Source organism: Dromiciops gliroides, chromosome 2 (genome assembly GCF_019393635.1).
Source record: "Dromiciops gliroides isolate mDroGli1 chromosome 2, mDroGli1.pri, whole genome shotgun sequence".
NCBI classification, from domain to species: Eukaryota; Metazoa; Chordata; class Mammalia; order Microbiotheria; family Microbiotheriidae; genus Dromiciops; species Dromiciops gliroides.
In genome coordinates, this window is record NC_057862.1 from 439,439,387 (window position 1) to 439,465,530 (window position 26,144).

At 40.4% G+C, this 26,144-nt stretch overlaps 1 protein-coding gene and 1 pseudogene across 1 annotated transcript in view; both read left to right on the plus strand.

Moving 5' to 3' along the window:
* The window catches only part of CHRNA4 (cholinergic receptor nicotinic alpha 4 subunit), a 57,846-nt gene extending 47,583 nt beyond the window's left edge, over positions 1 to 10,263 (plus strand). The window contains exon 6 of the mRNA XM_043982180.1: positions 8,792 to 10,263. Coding sequence (XP_043838115.1) covers positions 8,792 to 8,917 — 126 coding nt within the window. The 3' untranslated portion in view covers positions 8,918 to 10,263. The remainder of the gene's footprint in view (positions 1 to 8,791) is intronic.
* Positions 10,264 to 21,343: 11,080 nt separating this feature from the next.
* On the plus strand, positions 21,344 to 21,754 carry LOC122743843 (annotated as a pseudogene).
* The last annotated feature ends 4,390 nt before the right edge of the window (positions 21,755 to 26,144 follow it).

The window sequence follows — 26,144 nt, forward strand, 5'->3', positions numbered from 1 at the left end:
CCAGGGCTCTATCCATTGTACCACCTTGCTGTCTCAAGATCAAAGTCTTGAGCTGTGTTGATGAAGGCTACAGAATGGAAAGAAACTTAAAGGAGTGGAAGCTGACCTTTCACGCTCCCTCCTATTTATCTTGTATATAACTTGTTGTTGCTCAGTCATTTTCAGTTGTGTCTGACTCTTTGTGATTTCATTTGGAGTTTTCTTGGCAAAGGTACTGGACTGGTTTGCCATTTCCTTCCCCAGTTCATTTTACACGTGAGGAAACTGAAGCCAACAGGATTAAATGACTTGCCCAGGGTCACACAGCTAGTTACTGTCTGAGGCCAGACTTGAACTCAGGGACATGACTCTTCCAGACTCCAGGCACTGGCATTCTATCCATTGAGCCACTTAGGTTACTTTGTATATATTTGTTTGCGTGTTACCACCCCCATTGGAATGTAAATTCCTTGAGGGCAGGGACTTTCTTTTATCTTTTTGTATCTCCAGCATTTAACACAATTCCTGGCACACAATGTAGGCACTTAATAAATGTTGATTGATTAATTGATTGCAATAATAGAGAGAGCCAAAGTGAGTAGAGCTGTGTGAATTTCCAGAGCCATGGAAGATGATACCAATAATCATGACATGGGGAAAGGAAAGCATCATTTATGAGGTACTTTTAGGTTTACAAAACACTTTTGTTAAAACTACCCTATGACGTCAATAATATAAGTAGTATTTTCACTCCTGTTTTACAGATAGAGAAACTGGGGTTCTTAAAGGTCAAGGGACTTTCACAAGTTTATATTACTGCTGAGACTGAGCCAATATTAATATCCTGGTCTTCTGGCATTACATTCAGCACTCAGGCCTTCCTATTACCCTAGGCTAAAGTGAAGTCAAGGAATTTGATCTGTAAGGATTATTTCAAGACCCATCGGTGGTGCTATTCAAGAGAAGGATATAGCTGATGATGGGGACACCAGGGAAAATCAGTTGTTCCCACTGGACTTTCAACCTTGGATTCCAAGGATACTGACGGAACAAATCAAGTTAGGACATTTACAAAGCCAGCTCTAATAAGTTATTGGCTATACAGATAACCCTAGACAATCTGCAGCACAGTTTATGAAATTGTCCTATTGAGGCAAGGTACTTGTCTTCTTATAAAAGTCTTCAAAATATCCCTATGTGGTTGGAAATGGGAGAATATGGATGAGTTCCTGGAAGACATTCCTTCCTGATTGAGCATACATAGATGTTGTTGGTAATAATCAGTCTACTTAGCTGGTGAGAAATGGCATGGTGTAGTGCAAAGGTGTCAAACACTCCACCCATGGACTGCATTTGTCTCCCAAAACTCCCAAGTGCACGTCAACCCCAATTAAAATATAACTAGGAAATATTTAACAAAATAAAAATAATACAGTAAAACATAGATAATATTAAATTTCAAAATCAAGTCCATATGCAGCCAATAAGAAGCCTTATGTATGGTTGAGTGTTTCTATTTGAGTTGAACACTACTGGTATAGTGTATAGGGAGATGGCCTTGAAGCCAGGAAGACATAGGTTCCAATCCCGCCTCTGAGACATGCTGGTTGTTTGACCCTAAGCAAGTCACTTATCTTCTCAGTATACTTGGAAATACTCTAAGAATATAAGTTGCACAGCAGCTGCTGACCAGTATTGGTATAAGGAGTTCCCTCCCCGAGGAATTCCATATATCAATGAAATCAAAGATCTGGATCCTGGGGGCAGCTAGGTGGCACAGCGGATAGAGCACCGGCCCTGGTGTCAGGAGTATCTGAGTTCAAATCCGGCCTCAGACACTTAATAAGTACTAGTGTAATGATTGGAATGATGCCACCTGCTGGAGACTTACTGTAGGAAAGCTCCAACATGAGGAGAGGGCCTTTGAGGTCAGGACCATGCGTCTTTTCTTTGGCGTCAAGAAGTGATGTTTGCTTGTGGGAGGAAGAAGGGGGAGGCTGGTGCGCTGGCTCACTCTCTTTCCTAAGGACTCTGAGGAGAAGGCAGCTAAAAATGCACTCTCCCTTTAATAGATAAATGAATCTAGGCCTTTCTCTCTCTCTTTACCAAATTCTTATTCTCCTTAATAAATGCTTAAAAGTCTAACTCTTGCTAAAGCTTATAATTTATTGTTGACCACTCATTAGATATTTTAGACAGTATAGCTAGAATTTTAGCCCTTACACTAGCTGTGTGACCCTGGGCAAGTCACTTAACCCCAATTGCCTCACTAAAAACAAAACAAAACAAACAAACAAAAAAGATCCAGATCCTATTCCTTGACAGGTGGAAGTGGTGAATGAAACTGGAGGAGTAGGAGAAAGCATTCTAAGTAGCAGCAGATAGTAATCAGTGACAAACATTTATTAATCACTTATTATATGCCAGGTATTCGGGAATTGTGCTATATTCTGGGAATACATAGTCTTTGTCCTCAAAGAGCTCACCTTTAATTGGAGATAAAACATTCAAACAATTATGTATATAGAAGGTATGTACAATGTAAATGGAAAGGTGGGTAGAAAACAGGAGAGGCCTCCTCCATAAGTTAAGATTTGAACTAAGACTTGAAGGAAGAAGCCAGGGAGGCCAAGAGGCAGAGGTGAGGGGAGAGAGAGCATCTCATTCAAGGAACAGTAAGTTATCCAGTATCTCTGGAGCAGAGAGTCCTTGGAGAGGCATAAAGTGTTTAAGACTGGAAAGGTTAGAAGGGACTAGGTTGTATAAGGATTGTATACTTATTCCTAAAGGTAACAGGGAACTCTTGAATAGACAGGGGACACAGTCAGACCTGCACTTTATGAAGAATCATTTTGGCAGCTGAGTGAAGGATGAACTGGAATGGGGACATGCTTGCCGTGGGGAGACCAATCAGCAGGCAACTGCAATAGTTTAGGCATGAGATGATGGTGAGTGGCAGTGTCAAAGAGAAGGGGGCATATAGAGAGATGTAGTGAATGCAGAAATAACAAGAATTGACAACACTTTGAATATGTGGAGTGACTTTGAGAGAAGTCTTGAGGATAACACTGAGGTTGCAAGCCTAAGAGGATGATGGTACTCTTGACAGTAACTGGGAAGCTTAGAATAGTAGACGGTATTGGGGGTGGGGGTGGGGATAGGAATTATAACAAGTTTGGTTTTGGTATTTTGAGTTTGAGGTGACTAGGATAAATCCAGTTCAAGATGCCCAAGAGAGGCAGTTAGTGATACAAGACTGGAACTTGGGAGAAAGATTAGGGCTGGATATATAGATCTGGAAATTATTTCATAGAGCAGATAATTGAATTGATGGGAGCTGACTGGATCACTAAGGGAAATAATATGGAAGGAAAAGACAAGGACCCAGCACAGAGTCTACAGGGACATCCAGAGTTGGTGGTGTGACTTAGATGTAGAAGCAGCAAAGAAGGCTGAGGAGTTAGGGTTTTGGTTAGAGAAGAAGTGGTCAGATAGGTAAGGGGAAAAACAATAGAAAGCAGCATCAAAATTCCAGAGCAAAGAGAATATCTTGGAGAAGAAAGTGACTGACTATGTCAAAGGCTGCTGAATGATCAAGAAGAATGAGGATTGAGAAAAGGCCATTATCTGAAAATTTAAAAGTCATTGGTGACTTTGGAAAGAGAAGTTTCAGTCAAATCACAACAAGGTTCGAAGCCAGACTGTGGAGGGTTTAGGGATTCAGAGAACTAGATGCACCAAGTGTAGACCACTTTCTCACAGGGTTTAGCTATGAAGGAGAGGAGAGATATAGATTACTAGCTAATGAAGAAGAATGGATCAAGTGAGGGTTTTTTAAGGATGGGGGAGACACAGAAGTGTTTGTTGACTTAAGGAATGAACTAATAGATAGGGAGAAATTAAATAATATGTTGGAATGATGAGAGGGGACAATGTAAGGGAGAGGTCAGGAAGGAAAAGGAGTTAGGAGGCATGTAAGAGGGGTTTGACTTGGCAAGAAGATCCCCCTCTTCACGTGAGAGGGAAGTGAAGGAAGATATCTTGGGAAGTTTATGAATGACATGAGATAAGAGAGGGAGAAGGAACACTCATTGAATGGCCTCAAGTATTTTCAATATGAATTGATGTCCTCACTTTAGATAATGGGGAGAGCAGTGCTATGAAAGACTTAAGGAGGCAAGAAAAGGTTTGGAATAGTTGTGAATAGAAGAGAGAAGCTATTAGGAAGACATAGAAGATTTCCTAGTTGTAGTGAGGATCCAATTAAGATTATGTAACATAGATAGGTAGTGGACCATATCAGCTCAATTTCTTGACTTCCTGCAGTTCTATTCAGCAGCACCTGAATAGGATAGAAGGCTGTAGATGGTAGGAATGGTCAAAGGTTGGAATTTGGTAAGGGATTTGTCACACGTGGAACACTATCGGATAATATAATGATGTGTTAGATAATATAATTCAGACTATAAGGGCTTTGTAGTTCCAGGATCAATAAAGGCTGGAGCAGGCAGAAAAAGATTCATGGATTATGTGGAAGTTATGGTAGACCTTAAAGGATGAGTAGGATTTGAATAGGTGGATATGGAAAACACATTTTGGGTAAGAGATCAATCTACCCAAAGGCAGGGACAGAGGAACAAGAAAGACATTTCTAGAAGATAATGAGACCAACTTAATCTGAGTAGAGGTTACACATTGGGAAGGAGTTAGAACTGAGTGCAGATGGTTGAGGTGGTGTAGTCTGAAGAGGGTTTTGAATGCCAAGCTGAAGAATTATGATAGTTATATTGGGAGCTTTTCTACACCATTAGCTGGAAATTGATCCTAAAACAAACCCTTTAAATGAAGGGTGGGAAAATAAACAACTAAATAAACCCTAGGAAAATCAGATCAATCCAACCATAGGCTAATAAAGCAGAGAATAATGGGGAGGGAAGACTCAGGAACAAAGCTTGCCTTGAGGACCCCCAGAATATGTCTCATGTCAGTAAATGTCAAGGGTTGAAGCCCAAAGATGCCTTATGCAGTCAGTGAGAGAGATTTCCCTGGGAATTCTTGAAACAGAAGAAAGATTTCCTATCTCATGGCATAACACATATCTGAGAAAATGTGCCCCTTGGGAAATAACACATTTCTTTAGTAGTTTCATCAAAATCTTAATGAAAATCAAGAGATAAATGTGGCATTTATCAGTACATAAAGTACTGTCAGAATAAGTGCTCTGGAATGAGGCTGGAAACAAACAAACACATAAAAACACACACACACAAAAAAAAACATTTTTTCTCTTTTGACTCACTATGTCACTGCCATCCAAACAGCCCTTTATCTCCAGATCCCTTTCACAGGGCTGAGGTGACCTGCTTTTCATCTTTGATGAGTTACAAGTCCCTGAGGAGTACAGCAGACTTCACACAGATCAACATTCAGGGATGAAGCATAGAACACTTTGGTTGGCTCCAGTGTTTCATCTTCAGGAGAGAAATGGGGTGTTTGGAGGACAAAAGGAAAAGGCAATTAGAAGAAAATTGGAAAAATAATACCCTGGGGAATCAGGCTTTTTCTGGCTTTCCCTGGGAATAGAGGGATTATAAACAGCATCTTTACTAATAAATTACCTTGTTGCTTCTCTGGCCCTGATTAAATAAACACATTTGTTTCGATTTGTTTTAACACCATTGGGAATCCAGCAATTATATAAGAAAGTGGAGGGAGTAGAAAAGCGTATTGGAGGACTGTTTGGTACCTCAATACACTTACAAAGCCCCAAAACAGAAGTCTGGTTCTACTTTTCTTTCCTTTTCCATCAATTTTAAAGGGGTTCTATGTACACCATCAAATATTTTTATAGGAACAGGAATTAAACATTGGAGTGTGCTATTTTGAAAGTAACTAAGACCAGGGCAGCTAGGTGGTGCAGTGGATAAAGCACCTACCCTGTATTCAGAAGGACCTGAGTTCAAATTTGACCTCAGACACTTGACACTTACTAGTTGTGTGACCCTGGGCAAGTCACTTAACCCTCATTGCCCTATTCCCCCCCAAAAAACCCCACACAAACAAACAAGCAAACAAACAAAATAAAAAGAAAGTAGCTAAGACCACTATCTCCTATGCAGTCTCCGGATTTGTAAACATAAAGATGGAGATACGTGGAAAACATCCATTTGTGAATTATCTGTCCCTCCCCCCACCCCCAGTAAAATGTGTCCTGCTTTGGAAAATCCCTCGGGATCATCTAAAGTCAACTGAATTGTCAACAGTTTGAGAGAGAGAGAGACAGAGACAGAGACAGAGAGACAGAGTCAGAGAGACAGAGACAGAGAGAGAAGCTAGTGATAGAAGAGGAAAGTTACTAAGAAGAGACAGCAAAACAGTAAACTTCCAGAAGGTACTTTTGAGACATTCATATTTCCTCTTGACAGCTTATTTACTCTATTTAGGTCAAGTCAGAGATAATAGACCTGATAGTTTTGAATAGCCCTCAAAAAAAATCCAAGAATTTTTGTAGGTTCCCACATACAAGATAGACAGACATAGCCACCCATGCCCTCAGAATATATATAGGTATATCAGCAAACCTGTAGCCCACCCATACAAACCCTCACTCATCTTTACACAGGGTTTTAGACACAGACTAACAAGATCCTATTAGCTTTCTATAAGATCTCATGAAGTGTTACTAACCCTTCTTCGCCCCATCTATGAAATACAATGCTATCCTATGGACTTATACCTGTTATAGCCAATTCCAATATAACAGTTTTTACAGTTAGAAGGAAAAGAAAAATCTCTTTGTGTTTTGTCACAGACAGAGCAATAACCTATTCTCTGCTATGCCTAGGGGCAGAAAGACTGTGGGACTTTAAATGGTGAGGTGAAGGCCAGAGTGAAAACTTTTTGAAGCAGTTGGATTCAGAGCAGTATCACTTCTGTGTTTCACTATTGTCTCTCCCCCTCTCCAGAAATGCCTCACATGCTACCTGTATGGCATCTCAAGAATTAACCATGGCCACTTAAAACCCAGATTAGGAGGCACCTAGGTGGAACAATGGGTAGAGCACTGGGCCTAGAATCATGAAGAACTGAGTTCAAAGCTGGTCTCACACACTAGCTGTGTGATTCTGAGCAAGTCGCTTAACCCCTGTCTGCCTCAGTTTCTTCACCCATAAAATGTGGATCATAATAGTACTTACCTCTTGGGGTAGTGAGAATCAAATGAGATAATATTTATAAAACACAGAACAATGCCTGGCACACAGAAGGTATTTAATAAATTTGAATTCCCTCCCTCCCTCCCAGAAGCTTCATTAGCCAGGGCAAGATACAAACAGGAGAAAAAGAGTTGGCTGAGGAATTTGAACTCATCACAATTCCCCCACATTCCCAGCCTTTAAGGCTTTTGTGCACCTCCCTATTAATCAGAAATCTCTCTGCCTGTTCCTATCACAGTGAATTTAAATAAAAAAGTGGGAACTCCTACAATGCAGTGGAAAGTGCATTGAACTGGGATTTGGGAAATTTGGTTTCCAGTCTCAATTCTCCCAGGAGCTAACTGTGCAACCTTGAATCTGCCATGATCAAAGATTTGAAGCTGTTAGAGACCATAAAGGTCATCTAATTCAATGCCTTGTTTTACAGATGAGGATACTGAGGCCCACAGATACTGTGACTGCAGAGATCATACAAGAAGCCTCTCTTTGTATATGGATTTCTTTATCTGTAAAATGGAGGGACTAAGTGAGATGTTCTTTTAGGTTCCTTTCTGTGCCAATAGTCTGTGAAAAAAATTGACACTTTTTCAGGGATACCTTTTTGCTAACTACACAGAAAGTCATGGATGGGGGCAGCTAGGTGGTGCAGTGGATAAAGCACCAGCCCTGGATTCAGGAGGACCTGAGTTCAAATCTGGCCTCAGACACTTGACACTTACTAGCTGTGTGACTTTGGGCAAATCACTTAACCCTCATTGCCCCGCAAAAAAGAAAGAAATAAAGAAAGTCATGGATGGAGGCTGCTGTGGTTGTTATTGTTGTTGTTTGTCCTTCATTCTCTAAGAGGACCATGACAGATGCCATGACTTGCTGTGAATTAGGTTTAAGTGAGGAAGGGCTGTGCAAAGTGCCCAGCATTGCTCTCTCCCCCGGAGCCATCTGGGTCCAGTGGCACGATATACATCAGGATGACAGGAGATGGCCCCAGATGCAGTGGGAGAAACTGATGACATGTCCTTGATGCTTCCTCAGTCAAGACCACAGAATGCTTAACTAAGCAAGTGTACTGCATAGCTGTGGAGCTTAAAGAATGTGTGTATATGTGTGTCTGTATATGTACCTACAAGTGTCTTTGCAGGAGCTCCTAGATTCAAAGCCTTCTTATAGCCTGACAAACTGAGCATGTTCATGGTTGGCTCACTTGTATAAACTTTATTTAAGGATACACATTGTCTCAAGATGGCCCTGAGCAGTCACGGCTATTCTGCTTTATGTACAAAAGGGTTTTGACTCAAAGTCTACCACACAATATTTCTCTATTCTTTGTTCAAGTACTGGGCATGTTCCCAGGATTTAGTGATATATGCAGGCTAGGCATAAACTAACCTGGCTCCCAGACTGCACATTCCCCCACAAAAATGGGTTTGTGGTTATCTAGAGTTATCATGAGTCAAGGTTATCTATTACTTCTTACATATCCCTTCCATCTCTCATTAAATCCCAAAATAACTTCTCTCTACCCAAGCAGAATCTTACAGGAAATGCTTCTGAATGTTGGAGGGAATGGTTAGTAACTCACTGTTCTGTCCCATTTCTAGGTGAAAGAAGACTGGAAGTATGTTGCCATGGTCATAGACAGGATCTTTCTGTGGATGTTTGTCATTGTCTGCTTGCTGGGGACTGTGGGACTCTTTCTTCCACCCTGGCTGGCTGGAATGATCTAATAGAATGAAAAAAAAAACATTTAGAATATATGTGGAATTTTCATCTACCTGGAGAGACAGTGAGATGGAAAGTATCTCTATGAATAATTCATCACATATCTGCGCATGACTCATTGCTGAGAACTCTGGGAATCTTCAGAGATCACATCATCTCCCAAGTTATCCCCATTTTCTGTATCCATTCTGAAGCAGTCTTGGAAATAGTCAGTCACTAGCCTACTTATCTGGAGGAGAAGATTTTGGTTTGTACTGGTTCCATTTATACCCTAACCAGTCTTACTCCTTGGATAGTAAAAAAGTATGTGGGAGGGTGGATGCTTTTCTTTTCTTTTGATTTGCAAGACTATTTTAAGGGGACAAAAATCTTATTAAAGATCATCTTTGGCATGATGGTCATCATCGATATACCAGTATATGAATATATGTTGTTGCAACCTGTGGGCAAAGACATGACCCTTAAGTAGAACAGAAATATTATGGTATTCAACCTCTGGCACTGAAGTTCAGTGTACATTGAGGACCCCATTGGGGAATGATAACAGGATGATTTGGTTGTATATCTTTATCTAAGTCATTCTGTCAGTAAACAAATTCTCTACTTGTCTTTTGGGATGTGGTATGGGGCCAATTGTAAACTGAAGGGGAGGAGGAAAGCTTCAGCAGGAGCGGGGGCTGTTCAGTGACAGAGACTAAACTTCAGTGTGTTTAGCTTCCGATAGGAAGCTGCTGAAGTGGGTCAGGTGTCATGGGCCAGAAATCCTTGATTCCATCCCTCAGCCTATAAAGGACTCCATGGATCTACCTGTCTGATGAAGGGGAGACTGTTGTATAAATAACACCTCAATCTGAAAAAAAAAATATTAGAGGTTCCATATACAGGTAACTTAAACCTGGTCATTGTGGGGTGTATGAGGTCCTGAAAGGTGACATAGACCTCATATCCAGACTATTGAATTAGGAGGCTCCTATCCCTCCATCACAGCTCTACCTAACCCAGAGCTTCTGATGTCTGTTTCTTTTACATCCTGCGCCTTATTGGCGCTCATCTCCAAGAGGTCATGACTTATCTACTTTTAAAAATCTTCTCCAGCACTGCTGTGCATAGTGCTCCATACATGCAAATAGAATCTGTGATTTCTTCAGTGTAAGGAATTCTTCTACTAATGCAGATTGCAACCTATATGTGATAAGTCCTAGGGAGTCACCTGAAGCACATAGACATTAAATGACTTCCCCAGGCTTACAAAGCTAATAAGTGGCAAAGGGAGGATTTGAGCCCAGGTTTACTCCACGTTCTACATTCTACCTGCTACCCCATGATAGGCTCTTAATAAAGGTTATTGAAAGAATGGCTTTCCAAAGGTGTGGATACTTCGGCAGGGGTGTTCTGTCCTCTCATAAAAATAATAAACTAGATATTGCTTCACATTTATAGAAACTACTGAGGATTTGGCATCATTAGAAGACAGAAACTAACTCAATAAGGGAAATATCTGAAGCAGAGGCTTCAGACTTTGTCAAGAAGAAACTTCATCCATTTATAATGACACATCCCCTGGGACTGTCTTTCACAGTACCGTTGGAGTAAAATTAACACCACTGATATGGCTTCTCTTGGGTGCTCAGTAAAGTCTACAAAATGTCCCTTTTCTGAATAGGTTAACCAAAAGTCAATTGTGGTACTTGAGACACTTCAGGGAATTAAAGTTTTATAGACATGTCATCACTTAGGAAAAGACTTCTCCAGCATTCATGGAAAAAGTCCAAACTGATCTGTCGAGAGAAGGGAAGAGACCTTGGTTTTAGCTCCATATAAGGCCGTTTTGATGCTCTAACTACCAGGGCACCAAAACTGTCATGAGAACAGCAAGGAATTTATGGTTGCCACTCATACTGGCAATCCCTATTGTCTGAGGAATTAGGATTAGGGTTAATCATAACCTCCCCACTACATAAATTTCCAGCCTTCCCATGTCTATCCTCTAACCTCATAGAATGTCAGAGTTGGAAAGATCTTACCCATACCAGGATGAGAATCATCTCTACAATACACCTGATAATTAGTCATTCAGCATTTACTTGAGGACTCCAAAGAGAAGAAACCCACCATATCCTTAAGGAATCCATTCCACTTTTAGGTACCTGAATAGCTTTAATTGGGAAGAAGGATATTTTTCTTACATTAAAGCCTAAATTTGCCATTTCAAAAGACATATCCATTACTTGCAGTGCTGCCCTCCAAGACCATGAAAAATAAGCCTAATCACTCTTTCATGTGATCAATTTCAAATATTTGGCAACAACTGTCTGATTCCACCTTAGTCTTCTCTTCTCTAGTCTAAATATTCCATTCATTTCCTATAACTGATTCTCATATGGAATGAATTTCAGGCCAACTATCCTGGTTGTCTTCCTCTAGTGTTTTTCAGCTTGTTAATATTTCCTCTACAATGTGGTGACCAGAACAAAACACAATATGCTGGATATTGCTCCACCAGGGCAGAGGAATTCTTGCCTTCATAGGCCAGCACATTATTCCTCTCTTAATGCAGCATCAGATTAAAATATCTTTCTATATTGGAAGGCCTTAAATTAGATGAAAACCTCATTTACCTAAACTGGCTACAACTTTGGATTTTGTAGCTATGTAGCAGTTCATGTGAAAAATGGGGGTTTTAATCAACAAAAGCTCAATGTAAGCTCATTGGAAGCCAACAAAGTAAAAGTAATCTCTTTTTTGTTCAGTCATTTTTCAGTCATGTCCAACTCTTCAGGACCCCATTCTGTTTGTTTTTTGTTTGGGGTTTTTTGGCAAAGATACTAGAGAATAAAGCACCGGCCCTGGATTCAGGAGGATCTGAGTTAAAATCTGACCTTAGACACTTGACACATATTAGCTGTGTGACCCTGGGCAAGTCACTTAACCCTCATTGCCCTGCCAAAAAACCCCAAAAAACCAAACAAAAAGATACTAGAGTGGTTTGCCATTTCCTGTGGCACTTAACCGCCCTATTAATGAAGCTTAAAGATCACTTTTAATTAGATGGTGTGCCAGATAGTGTGACTCATCTTCCTGAGGTTAAATCCAGCCCCACCTGCATGACTCTGGGCAACTCACTTGACCCTGTTTGCCTCAGTTTCCTCATCTGTAAAATGAACTGTAGAAGGAAACAGAAAACCACTCTAATACCTTTGCCAAGAAAAACCTAAATAGGGTCACAAAGAATCAAACACAAATGAAAATGAACAACAACAACAAGCTTCATTAATAGAAGAATAGAATATAGAATGAAGAAAATTATGTATCCCTTTTGTCCTCTGCTCTAGCCAGACCACATCTGGAGTTCTGTGCTCAGTTCTGGGTACTATGTTTTAGAAATCACACCAATAAATTGGAGTCCATCCAAAGAAAAGAATTCTGGTTGATTGAAAAACTGGAAACCATGTCACATAAAAAAATGGTGGAAGGAGCTTGTGGTATTCATTCTTAGTCAGTGAATAAGCATTTATTAGGCACCCACTATGTACCATGCACAATACTAATGGTTGGGGATACTAAGAAGGGCAAAAAAAAGTCTTTGCCCTGAAGAAGCTCACAATTTGATCTCATACTGGAGATGGGAAAAGTTAACAGGTGTGTGTGTGTGTGTGTGTGTGTGTGTGTGTGTGTGTGTGTGTGTGTGGCTGGCTTCAAGTATTTAAAAACTTGTCATAAGAAACAGGGATTAGAATGATCTTGCTTGGCTCCAGAGAGCAGAACTAGGAGCAATGGGGCTTGTTACAGGAAAACAGATTTCAGCTCAATATAAAGTTTAATAATAATAAGTGGAATGGGCTGTTTTGGGAGGCAGTAAGTTCTCTGTTACTAGAGGGCTTCAGATAGAAGCTGGATGACATACCCCTTATGGGGATGTCAAAGACAGGATTGTTGTGCAGTTAGGAGTTATCCTAGATAACCTCTGAGGCCCCTTCTAACTTTGAGATTTTTACTTCTATGCCTATCTGTAGCTATAACAGTAAATTGAGAGACAGGAAGGAAATTGATATCAAAATAAATTAAAGGCAACTAAGTAAACATTTATAAAGCAAATAATATTTCCAAAGACCTATTTTCAGTGAATGCTGAGGATAAAAAAGAAGAAAAAACACATTACACAGTTCCGGCCTTCAAGGAGCCTATAATCTAATAGAATATATAAGACATATACATCACTAAATATGAATCGAGGCAAAATGTTGGTAGGAGAAAGAGAGAGACAGAGAGAGACAAAAAGATAGAAAGAAAGGCAGAGAGAAAAAGTATAATAGAGCAAAAGGAAAAGTGTCTAAAGGAAGAGAGTCCAAAGATAATGAAAACTGAGAAAAAGTCATTGGATTTAGTAATTAGGACACCACAGGTAATCTTGGAGAGATTGGTTTTAGTAGGGTGGTGAGTGTAGAAGAGGCAACTATGTGGTACACTGGATAGAATGCCAGACCCAGAGTTATGAAGATTCATCTTCCTGAGTTCAAATCTAGCCTCAGACACTTTCTAGCTGTGCGAGCCTGGTCAAGTAAGTGACTTAACCCTGTTTGCCTCAGTTTCCTCATCTTCAAAATGATCTGGAAAAGGAACTGACAAACCACTCTAGTATCTTTGCCAAGAAAAACCCCAAATGGGGTTATGAAAGGTTGGACACAACTGAACAATGACTTAACAACAACAAGAGTGTGGAAGACATACCGGAAGGGTTTGGAGGATTATGGAATGTTTATCATTATTAGATTTCTTATAACTTTTTATAATTCCTAGCTCCCTTTCATTTTCAGAGATATTAGTGCCAATATATTACTGAGAAGAAACAATATAGGCACTGGGTGGGAGAGTTGAGAGAGATCACAACTTCAAGGTGTTTCAGCTTCCTAAGGACTTCGATCCAAATCTTCCTTGTACAGGAAGCAAGTGATAACTATTTTAAAAGAGAATGAAATAAAGAATCTCCAATTTCCCTGTGTCTTGTCCTCCTTGGGATAGACAATGGGGCTAGAATCATGTAGGAAAGAGAGGAAAAATCCAAAGATCTTCCTACCCTTGGAGGCTAGCCCTCAAGTGCCACAAAAAATGTGAAAATTTATCCACACTGATTCCAAGGCATGTCTGTCTATTATTTCTTCTTACCTTATGAACTTCAAGAACTAACAGGGACATGGTAAAGATGTGAACAGAATGTACCTCAAGCACTCTCAGCACTCCCTATTCCTGTCAATTTAAGGGCCACACAAATCATCCTTACTGTACTATCCCTCCCAAATGACCTGACATAGTCCCATCATTGGAGCCTCTGAGGCATTAGAATAGGAGGGCAAGAGAATTATCTCCAGGTCACTGAATAAATGCCCAGATATTGCCTTGCTGAGGAGTAGTCTTCCATTAGCATTTAGGCTGACCTAATTAGCTAATATTTACCTTGGGAGGGGCTGAACTAGTTAGTGATGGGAGGAGAGAACATAATGGGAGTACTTGTGGCATAGACGTGAATAGGTAAGGTAGTTGGGCTGAGAGGTGGAAGAGATGTCACAAAAGGAAGGGTGTATGGAATACTTGTTGACTTTGGGCAAAGGGTTCTTCTCCATGGAATTGCCATATTCGATCACACATAAGACAGACAGAAAGGAGTCTGAATCAATATTCATGATCATTTCATTATTGTCATTAACATGAATTACTGAGTACCTTTTGTGAGTGATTCTCTCTAAAAGTAAACCTGATAGAAGAGAACTCAGATTCATAAATGAAGAAATAATGCCAGGGTTAGGGGTTTGGACAAATAGTTTGCTTTTCTTATCAAAGGTTCTTAACCAGGGGCAGCTAGGTGGTGCAGTGGATAAAGCACCGGCCCTGGATTCAGGGACCTTAGTTCAAATTCAGCCTCAGACACTTGACACTTACTAGCTGTGTGACTTTGGGCAAGTCACTTAACCGTCATTGCCCCACCAAAAAAAAAAAAAAAGTTCTTAACCTGAAGTCAGTGTCCTACTAACAGGTTTCATGGAAAGATTTCAGTGACTCTGTGAACTTAGATAGGAAAATATTACATCAGCATCTTCACTAACCTCTGACTGAAATCTACCATTTCCTTCAATTATGAATAAAGGCATCAAAACCTTACCATAGGCTTCACCACACTGCCAACAGCACTCATGAAACAAACAAACAAAAATTAATAACCTCTGCCGTGGATTCCACAAATGCATTTATAATAGTATTTTATTTGCTAAAAATCCATCTATACTCATCTTTTCAGGATCATATCTAGCTGTTAGTTGAGAGCAAAATGCTTATTCTTAGATTTTTAGGAAAGGGAGAAGAATCAGGGACCTCAAACACCTTCCAAGTCAAACTAGATGATAAGACATACCAGTGTATAATGATATGGGACAAGAGGCATGTGGATGAGTGGCTGGGATCCACTACACAGAGCCTGGAGGCACTTATGCAATCACAGAATGAGGGAAGATAAGAGGCTAGATTTCAGAGACTTAAGTCCCACAATCCTGTTTACATAATGCCATCCAACTTGCCAGATGTTTGCAGCAGCTGAGAGTCTCCTAAAGAGACCCCTGTACTCTACTGAGGTTGTTCCTTTGGGAATCAGAAAATAGGTTTTGGATTGTCTTGGTGTCTGTCATTGCCCCTAGCTGGCAGCTCCTGCTCACCTATCCATTGCCCTGTTTGCACTGGAAGCTGGAAGAAGGAGCAAAGAAGTGTCTAGTGTTCCTCATTTAATTGTCTTCTCCTGTTCCAGGAGCATTGAAATCCCATCCTGTGTTTAATAGCTAATATGTTCTTTGCAATAAGTTTTGTTTCCCAGGTTAATTGCTTCCAAGAATGGGAGAACAAAATTATTTCTTCACCATTTCCCTTGCCCTGGCTTCATTTCCAAGGGAAATCTTGAAAGATGGCCTTGGCACAGTGCTGTCATCCTCCATTAGGAGCTGGCTTGGAGCTTAGGCTGCTACACCCTGGATAGTCACTGCTAACATTAGTTTTGCCTTGGATCCTACAAGGTCAGATTTCTCCCTCAAACTAAGCCCAGAGCAGGCTCTTCTTGGATGGAAGGGAGTTAGAGTGCCATATTTATAAGAAGGACATAGGAAGGACATCAACAAACTAGAGAATTGCTTAGAAAGAGGGGGCTGTGATGGTGATAAGACTACAGATCATTCCATAAGAGTGGAGATGTTTATCCCAAAAAAAAGATTTTCCACAGGACATGAAAGCTTCCTCCAAATATTTGGATAGGTGTCATTTGAAAGACAGATTAGACTAATTTTACTTAACCCTGGAGGGAAGAACTAAAAGCAAAGGGTAAAAAGAAAGCAAAGGGTAGAAGCTGCAGAGAGGCAAAGTATCTAAAAGTAGAATGACCCGTCTTAGGAGATAATGAGTTGCCCTTTACCGGATGTCTTCAATTAGAGTCAGTCATCAATTAACAATTATTAAACTATCTACTATATGTATTTGCAGAAACTTTCAAAAGCTCTGGGGATACAAATACAAATGAAGGGGCAGCTAGGTGGCACAGTGGATAGAGCACTGGCCCTGGAGTCAGGAGGACCTGAGTTCGGGTCTGGCCTCAGACACTTAACACTTACTAGCTGTGTGACCCTGGGCAAGTCACTTAACCCCAATTGCCTCACCAAAAAAAAAAACAAAAACAAAAAACAAATGAATGGGGACAATCCCTGCCCTTAAAGAACTTAAAATCTAATGGGGAAAGACAATAATCAAAAAGAAGCTGAAAAGGGAGGGAGTGGGCAATCATGCAAGGGGTATGATGAAGATATCAAAAGAAGTGCAGTCTGTAGCTAGGTGAAAAATGAAGAGATGGTGTTCTGGGTCCCACCTTAAATGGAGGCTTTGGGAGGAACATCTTTGCTCTGCCGTCCAATCAGAGAGGCAGAGGATACTGAGGATGCTGATGAGGTCTGAGTGACAAAGCTGATGAAGTCTGGCAGTATGAAGAAGTTTAGTGATGAAGATGAGGTTTGGGGGTGGGGCATGATGAAGAAATCTAAAGAATGGCAGCTTGTAGTCAGGTGGAAAATGAATGGAGCCTAGATAGCCACTTGTTGGAGATTCAATTCAATTCATTTCCATAAATAAATATCTTCAAAGTACTATGTTAGGTCCTGGGAATCCAGAGGAAAAAAATCTCTGCTTTCAAGGAGTTTAATTCTACTTGTGTACAAATGTGTACACAAATCAACATGATACAAGGTAATTAGAGGAGAGAGCAAATATTCACATCTGGGAGCTTTATAGAAGACTTATGCTCAGGAGACATTTTAGCCTTGAACAAAGATAGAGATACTCTGACTCAGAACTGGGAAAATTCCTGCTCAGTGTGATTAGGATTAGACTAGACTAGATGACCCTTCCAATTCTGTGATTTATGTGATTTTGAGGGACAGATACTCCTTGAGAATTGAGTTTCAACTATAGAGAAAAACAACTAAGAATTCACAACTCTGATTAACATTAACACCATGACAAACTATGAATCTAAAAGAATGAAGATGAAACACCCCACTAACCTCCTGACAGAGATGAAGAACTTAAAATGCAGAAAGAGACATGGATTTTGGGGGGCAGCTAGGTGGCTCAGTGGATAAAGCATTGGCCCTGGATTCAGGAGTACCTGAGTTCAAATCCGGCCTCAGATACTTGACACTAGCTGTGTGACCCTGGGCAAGTCATTTAACCCCCATTGCCCCACCAGAGAGAGAGAGAGAGAGAGAGAGAGAGAGAGAGAGAGAGAGAGAGAGAGAGAGAGAAGCTAATGTGGGAATTTGTTTTGCTGGATTATACAACTATGTATTGAGGGCTTTTCTTTTCAGGGTTGTTTTGTTTAATTTGCACAATTGGAGAGAGGTAGTGGTGGGACATATTTATACAACAATTCTTACTTGAAAAATAAGAGGAAAAAATAGAAGTTAGAAAAGGATTCATATCTTTCTTGGGGATCAATGGAATTAACTTTGTTCAATAAGTGCCTTATGGAGTTAGGTGAAGGAAGATCCATAACAATTTTTCATTCATTCATCCATTCAACAAATATCTTTTAAGAACTATGCTGAGTAACAAACAAACAAACAAAACAAAACAAAACAAAACAAACAAACAAACGAAAAAGAAATATGCTGAGTGTTGGTGATATAAAAGTAGAAAATTGGACAGGCCCTGCCTTCAAGGAGCTTGGCCATGCCTTCAATAGACAAAGAAGTTTCCTTACAGAGAAGTGGTTGGGGGAGAGTCTAGGAGTGGGAGAAGTATTGGAGTGATGGTGTTGTGACCCACACATTGGTTTCTCCCTTAAGTTGTCCTGGAAGAGGAGGTCCCTAGTCTTACTCATATCTCTGAAAAGAAGTCTTTGTTTTAATTCCTACATTCATGAGTCTTCACTGGTCAACTCCAAATTTCTTTAAACTGACCCAGGAAATGCATATATTTCCTCCATCCAGAGAATTAGTGCCCTCTCTACCCAAGCCCAGATTTACCTATCTGATCATGTGTGGGTATGGGTAGGGAAAGTGTATGAGAAAAACAGGATTTATAAAATCAAGAGAAGATAGGTCTGGAATAGATCTTAGAAATCTGCTAGTATAACCCTCTCATTTGAGATTGGGGAGGGATAATTGAAGAGCAGAAAGGGAAACTACCTGAGCCAGGATCACACAGCAAGTTCATAAGAAAACCAGGACTAAAACCCAGTTGTTTTGACTATGTTACTCTCCAATTATCTGGAATATTTTATTCTAATCATGGATCTCTAACCCATCTGAACAGCTATAAGATTAACTAGCTGAAACAAACTACCTAGCATGAGATTTCTGTATAATCTGTCTGTTTTATTTTCTCATTGTTTCATGAGTGGGAATCTTGGCTTCAGATGTAGACTGTAAGATTGCCAAGAGAAGGGACTGTGTCTTATTCATCCTTCTCTCTCCCACAGTGTGTAGCACAAGGTCCTAGGTATTTGATAAATGCTCATTGATTGCCTCATCACTTACAACAGACAAATCCTCCAACATCAGTTGAACAGTCTAGACAGCATTAAAAAATGAATGGGGAGGAGAGGGATAAGTGAGAAGCAGGTTAAGCCAGAGGAAGATGGTCAGGTGGTGAGGGGCCTTGGAATTATTTCAAGATGAGAATTGGTAGACAGGACTTAGAATGTTTAGGTGAAGTCTATGGTATCATGTTCATTGACTGCAAGTATATGAAAGACTATCATGTACTAAAGGGAAGAAATTGGCCCTGCTTGGTTTCAGATAATGGAACTCTGAGCAATGGGTAGAACTCAGAGAGCACTGTATTTGGGTTTGAAAAATGCCCTAACAGGGGGTGGCTAGGTGGCGCAGTGGATAAAGCACCGGCCCTGGATTCAGGAGTACCTGAGTTCAAATCCGGCCTCAGACACTTGACACTTACTAGCTGTGTGACCCTGGGCAAGTCACTTAACCCCCATTGCCCTGCAGAAAAAAACAAAAAACAAACAAACAAAAAAAATGCCCTAACAATTAAGACTTTAAAAAGTGGAATAAGCTATTCTAGGAAGGAGGAAATTTCTACTATAGGAACTCTAATATAAGGGAAAGAATTCAGGGATTCCATTTTTGTCATATATTATCTTTATGGCCTTAGTCAAGTCACTTAAGCTCTGTAAGCTTCATTTTTTTTTTCAGCAAGACATTAGGTCTCTCCATCTCACATAGGCTAGAAGGATAGCAGCCACTCACAAGTCTGATCCCAATACTGAGTTTTTATCTGCTCCATTTTTCTGACTTAGACTGGTTGGACAATCTGGTGACCCTTTGCCCCATGGTTTCACCATATTGGTGCTGTACTTAGTGCAGACACCCGAGGCTTTAGCCCTACTTCATCTTAGAACTCCTAAACTCAAGCCATCCATCAGGTCAGCCTCCCCAGTAGCAGGGACTATTAGAGTACACACCTGCCTGGTAGGCTCCATTTTCTTGATTTGTAAAATGAGGAGATTGAACTAGATGTTGTCTTAGATCCTTTCTAGTTTTAATTTATTAAACTATGGAGTCTTCAAGGCGGGATTAGGACTTCTCAAGGATGTCTTAGGGAAGATTCCTGATAAGATATGCATTGTACTTCTGTAATTATGTAAAACTCACTTCATCTACAGAAATGCCCAGAAGTACAAGCCAATGGGAGTGTACATGAGCCTCTTGGTCATATATAGACTGATTAATATTAGTTCTGTGACAAATACTACAGGAGCATATAAAATTGGAATTGTTATTGTGTTTCTGCCAGCAGCTCATCAGCAAGCCCAGAATGCATTTCTGCCCCATCTCATCTGCATTTCAAATGAAGTAATGAAATATTCATAGCAGAGGGATGGGATTCCATTTTGTGGTGATGGTGATTGGAGGATAGGGTGCAGTATTCACTTGATATTTAAGGCAGCTGGATTCCTGAACCATAGTTACAGTTGACACTGTGTGAAGCTGTGCACAGCCTTGCTCTGAATACAGTTCAGCTCATTCTCCTTTCCTTTCCCTTCTCATCTTAAGCCTCATCCCTGATCACTCTTTCAACCCCCGCCAGTTCCTCCTTTACTCTGAGAAGTTTCTGGCTGTTCATTGGGCAACTTTGAGAAACCCTTAAATATTATAAGAAAAGCTTAAATTTCTACAACCTGGTGAGAGTTACAAAGCATTCTTTCCTTGTGAGGTCCAATATTATTATCCCCATTTAACAGATGAGAAATCTTAGGCTCAGAGATCTTATGAGATTTTCCCAAGGTCATATGAGTGTCTCACCAACAATGTAGTCCTCTTATGACAAGTCCTGTGGTCTTTCCATTATACTGTCAAATCACCATAGAGACTCATTTAGAGAAATTCTTGCTTCTCTACTAATATTAAAAACTAAGAACAGCTAATATTTATATAGTTCATTAAGGTTTACAAAGAACTTTACAAATATCCTCTCATTTTAGTCTCACAAGAACTCTGTAAGGTAGGTACTATTAGTATCCTCATTTTAGAGATAAGGAGACTAACTCATACAGAGGTTGTGAGTTGCCCAGAGCCACATAGCTGGCATGTGTCTGAGGCAGCATTTGCACTGAAGTCTTCCCGACTCAAGTCCAACACTCTATCCACTGCACTGCCTCCCCACCTGTCCCTTTGATATCAAAGCATGGGTTAGATTGGTACCCCAAGGCTACATTTATTTTGAAACCCTTCCAAAACAGAAAAAACAACATAGAAATTGGTAGAATATTCAGAAGTGAAGCTGAGGTGTCATGCTCTTGAAGTGACTAGAAATGGGGCAAGAATGAAATAAAGAGAGCGGAAGCGTGCCTTCTTCCTTTTGGCTGTAGGAGCATCCCATTTTGTGTGGAAATGGGCAAGTTCATGAAACCCAGGAAGGTGGTGCCAGTTCTGGCTGGGCAGTACTCTGAGCGTAAAGCCACCATCGTCAAGAACATTGTTGATGGGACATCCAACAGGCCCTACAGCCATGCCTTGGTGGCAGACATTGACCGCTACCCTCAAAAGGTGACTGCAACAATGGGCAAAAAGAAGATTGCCAAGACATAGAAAATCAAGTCCTTCATGAAAGTTTATAACTACAACCACCTCATGCCCACCAGATGCTCTGTGGATAGCCCACTGGACAAAACAGTAGTCAACAAGGATGTGTTCCATGACCCTGCACTAAAATGTAAAGCAAGAAGGGATGCCAAGGTCAAGTTTGAGGAGAGGTACAAGACAGGCAAAAACAAGTGGTTCTTCTAGAAGCTACGGTTTTAGAACTACTCTGTTGGTCAGTAAATAAAATATTTATTAAAAATGAAAAAAAAAGTATGAAATAAAGAACTGTTAAAGATAGGATTATAAACTTAGAGTCAAATGGGATCTTGGAGGACATCTTGGAGTCACCTCATTTTACAGACAAGAAAACTGTGGCCTGTTGACTTGTTTTATTTATTTATTTATTTAGGGTGTTGAGGCAATTGGAGTTAAGTGACTTGGCCAGGGTCACACAGCTAGTAAGTGTCAAGTGTCTGAGGCCAAATTTGAACGCAGGTCCTCCTGACTCCAGGGCCAGTGCTCTATCCACTGCGCCACCTAGCTGCCCCTATAATAATATTCTTGGAGACAATATATTTATATTTAGAATAGAAGTTCTAATAGAACTTATGCTTCATGTAAATGATAGGAATTTTTTTGTTTTGGGGTTTCTTCGGTTTTTTGTTGTTGGTTTGTTTGGTTTTTTTGCAGGGCAATGAGGGTTAAGTGACTTGCCCAGGGTCACACAGCTAGTAAGTGTTAAGTGTCTGAGTCTGGATTTGAACTCAGGTCCTCTTGAATCCAGGGCCAGTGCTTTATCCACTGCACCACCTAGCTGCCTGGCCCAGTGACTTTTAGAGACTTACCTAATGCCATAGGAATTTAAATTCAGATTCCTTAATCTTTGCAATGTAGAGAACTAGTTCCTGGGGCCAAGGACTTCAAACCCAGCTGGCTTTCATGGGAAGGTAGATATAAAGCTGGGAGAGGTTTAGGAAACCATTTAGTCCAACCTCCTTATTTTCCAGATGAGGAAACCAGGGCCCAGAGAGGGTGAGGGACTTGTCTGACTTTATACAGGTAACAAGTATCTGAGATGGAATTTGGACTCCTGACTTCTGACTCCACAGCTGTTGATCTTTATGCTATTCAAGGTTACAGTCATTCATTCATTCATTCATTCATTCATTCATTCATTCAATATATATTTATTAAATACTATGTGCCAGACCCTGTGCTAAGTGCTGGGGATACAAAAAGAGGCAAAAGAAAGTCCCTGACCTCAAGAACTTACAATCTAATGAGGGAGACAACATGCAAACAAATATACACAAAGCAAGCAATATCCAGGATAAATAGGAAATAATTAACAGACAGAAGGCACTATAATGAATAGGTGTTGGGGAAGGCTTTCTGTAGAAGGTGAGATTTTAAATGGGACTTAAACGAATCCAAGAGGGTCAGTAGTCAGAGAAGAGGAGGGAGAGCATTCCATATATGGGGGGTAGCCAGAGACAATACTTGGAACCCAGAGGTAGAGTATCTTGTTCATGGAACAGTGAAGAGGCCAGTGTCAACAGATCAAATAGCATTTGTCAGAGAGTAATGTGTAATATAGCACTTACTATGTGCTGGGTACTGTGCTAAGCACTACAGATTCTTATCTGAGCCTCACAACAATCCTGGGAGGTGGGCACTATTATGGTATGACTTATGATTGTGATGGAATTCTATGATATTGGAAAAATGATAATGTGAATAGCTTCAGAAAAACCTGGGAAAGCATATGTATTGGTGCAAAGTGAAATAAACAAAACTAGAACATTTACACCATAACAGCAATGTTGCAAAGACAGTCAACTGTGAAAGACTTAGCTATTCTGATCAATACAGTGATATGCAACAGTTCTAAAGGATTCATGGTGAAAAATGTTATCCACTCTAGAAAGAGAACTGATGATCTCAGTGCTGATTGAAATATCTTTTCTTTCATATTATTTTTCTTTCATAGCATTGCTAATGTGGAAATGTTTTGCATGATTTCATATACATAATGTGTATTATATTTCTTGCCTTCTTGATAGGTAGGGGATGGGTAGGAAGAAGAGAACTGGAACTGAAAATAATTTTTTTAAGTATCAGGCTGCAGAGAGGTCAAAGAGAATGAGAACCAAGAAATGGCCATTGGGTTTGGTAACTAAGAGATCAGTAGTAACTTTGGAGAGAATGGTTTTGAATGAATGGTAAGGTTAGAAGCCATATTGTAAAAGGTTAAGAGGAAGGAGAGGAGAAAGAGTGGAGATACCTATTGTAGAGAGCATTTTGAAGAGTTTAGTTACAAAATACAGAAGATATATAGGATGATAATGGGGTTGAAAGAACCAAGTGACGGTTTTATAGGCAGTAGGAAATGAGCTAGTAGACAGTGAGATATTGAAAATAAGCCAAAGAGTGGAGATGACAGAGCGGGCAATCTTGGAGGAGACAGGATGGAACAGGATTGCTTGAACAAGTAGAGGGGTTAGCCTTAGTAAAGAGTAAGGCTACTTCATCATGTGAGACAGAAGTGAAGGACAGGACAGTGGCAAAATGTATATGAGTGATAGGAGATGTGGAAGAGGGGAGAAAAGGGAACTCACAGTGAATGGATTAATTTTTTTCTGTAAAATATAGCAAGGTTCTCAGCTGAAAGAGTCAGGGGAGAGGAAGCCATAGGAGGTTTGAGGATGGATAAAAAGATTTGTAAGAGCCAATTCACTGTAGAATAGTGAGTTGATAAGGTAAAATAGATTAGCAGCAGTGAGGAACCAGTTGAGATTGTGTAACATCAATTTATAGTGAACCCTTGTAAGAATGGTTACACTATTTTCAACATCTTTGTTTAGTAGGACATGTATAAGGGCTTTTTAAAATAAAAGTATTTTATTATTTTCCAGTTACATGTATAAGGTTTTAGCAGTACATGAGTAAGAGCAATGGTGGCAAATGGTGGGAGTGAACCTCAAGGCTGATGCTTGGCTGATTGCAATCAGTGATGGTATAAAGGGATTAGAGATTCAAGAGGACAGGATTGTAGAGAGTTGAATTAGTTCATCAAAGGTTCACTATGGGGAAAAGAAGAGAGAGTGGTTAATGAAAGAGAGATGGCCTGGGAGAGAATTGTGGGATCAAGAGATGCAGATGAAGAGTAGAGCTTTATAAGGGAAGGCAGAGGGAGAAGAAAAAAGCTAATAAATTATGGTTGTGTCATGGGGAAAATGGGGTAAGGGGTTTGGGGTCCTTAGGAATTCCTCTTTAAAGAATTACACCCTCAAGGGGAAGCTAGGTGGCACAGTGGATAAAGCACTGGTCCTGGATCCAGGAGGACCTGAGTTCAAATCCAGCTTCAGACACTTGACACTTACTAGCTGTGTGACCCTGGGCAAGTCACTTAATCCTCATTGCCCTGCAAAAACAAACAAACAAACAAAAAACAAAAACAAAAAAAGAATTACACCCTCTTGCACACAAAGGCAATTAGAATAAGATAGTTTATTTAGGGGCTGGGGAAGGGAAGAGAAACCAAGAGAGAAATCCTTGGACTTCTTCTTATGGGGAGAAGGCATGGTACAGAGCATGGCTCTGAGATACCAATCTCCTCAAGCAGGAGACAGGCAGATACTTTTATAGAGGTCCGATGGTGGTCTGATGAAGCGGTCGTCTGACTGTGGAAAGTTCCCCTATTGAGGGAGGACCATCCCCCCTGGTGATGACTGGAGGAGTTGGGTGAGGGGTGGCTGCAGATCTCTCAAGCCATCTCCTCTGGACACAAAGGCAGCAGCCACACCTAATCTTATCTTCCCAGGGGTGGAGGAGACTGCAATGAAGGGTGAGGGTCCTGGAGCTTCCTCAGTCCGATCTGGTTTCACTTATCTCTTTAGGTGTGTCTGTCCTTTGGTTTAGTTTCTCAAGGAGAAGGTTCCTTGATGTACCCTAGAGAACTTCTGGAGTGCTCGGGGCCCATAACAGTTGGATAAGGAGATTTCAAAATTCTTGAATATAGAATTTGTATGTTTGTAAGTGATGGCAAGATCAAGGGTATGATCATCTCTGTATGTGACTAAGGTAAGCTGGAGGAGTAGCTCATGGGAAATGAGTAGATTGAGAGGCTTAGAGTATTTAAACATCATGCTTCCTCCATCAATTACTAATCCTGTTTTTTTTTTTAATTTATTTCAGTGGCCAGAGGTTGGAATACCCTAGACTAATGTATCACAGGTACACTGATACAACCTTAGGAATCTTTGTGGCTAGTATCAAAGAAGAAGATAGTCTTGAGATTCCTCCAAAGATCCTTAAAACTTAACTGCCTTTCAGAGACAAAACTAGTCATAGAGGGACCCAGGTGCTCTTTCACAAAAGGTCTTTCTTTGGATGGTTTTCATCTTTTACACTTCATTTTTTGTTCACTCTTCTGCTTGTGCTCATATCAGCTGCCTTCTTCCCCTAAGGATGACTTTACCTTGAGGGATCTTTGATGACTTCTTGATATTACTTGTTCCTGATATTACTTGTTGAACCTCAGGCATAATCACTCTCTGGTCTGCTTTAACATTTTGCTTTTCCCTATTAGAATGTAAGCACCTTGAGA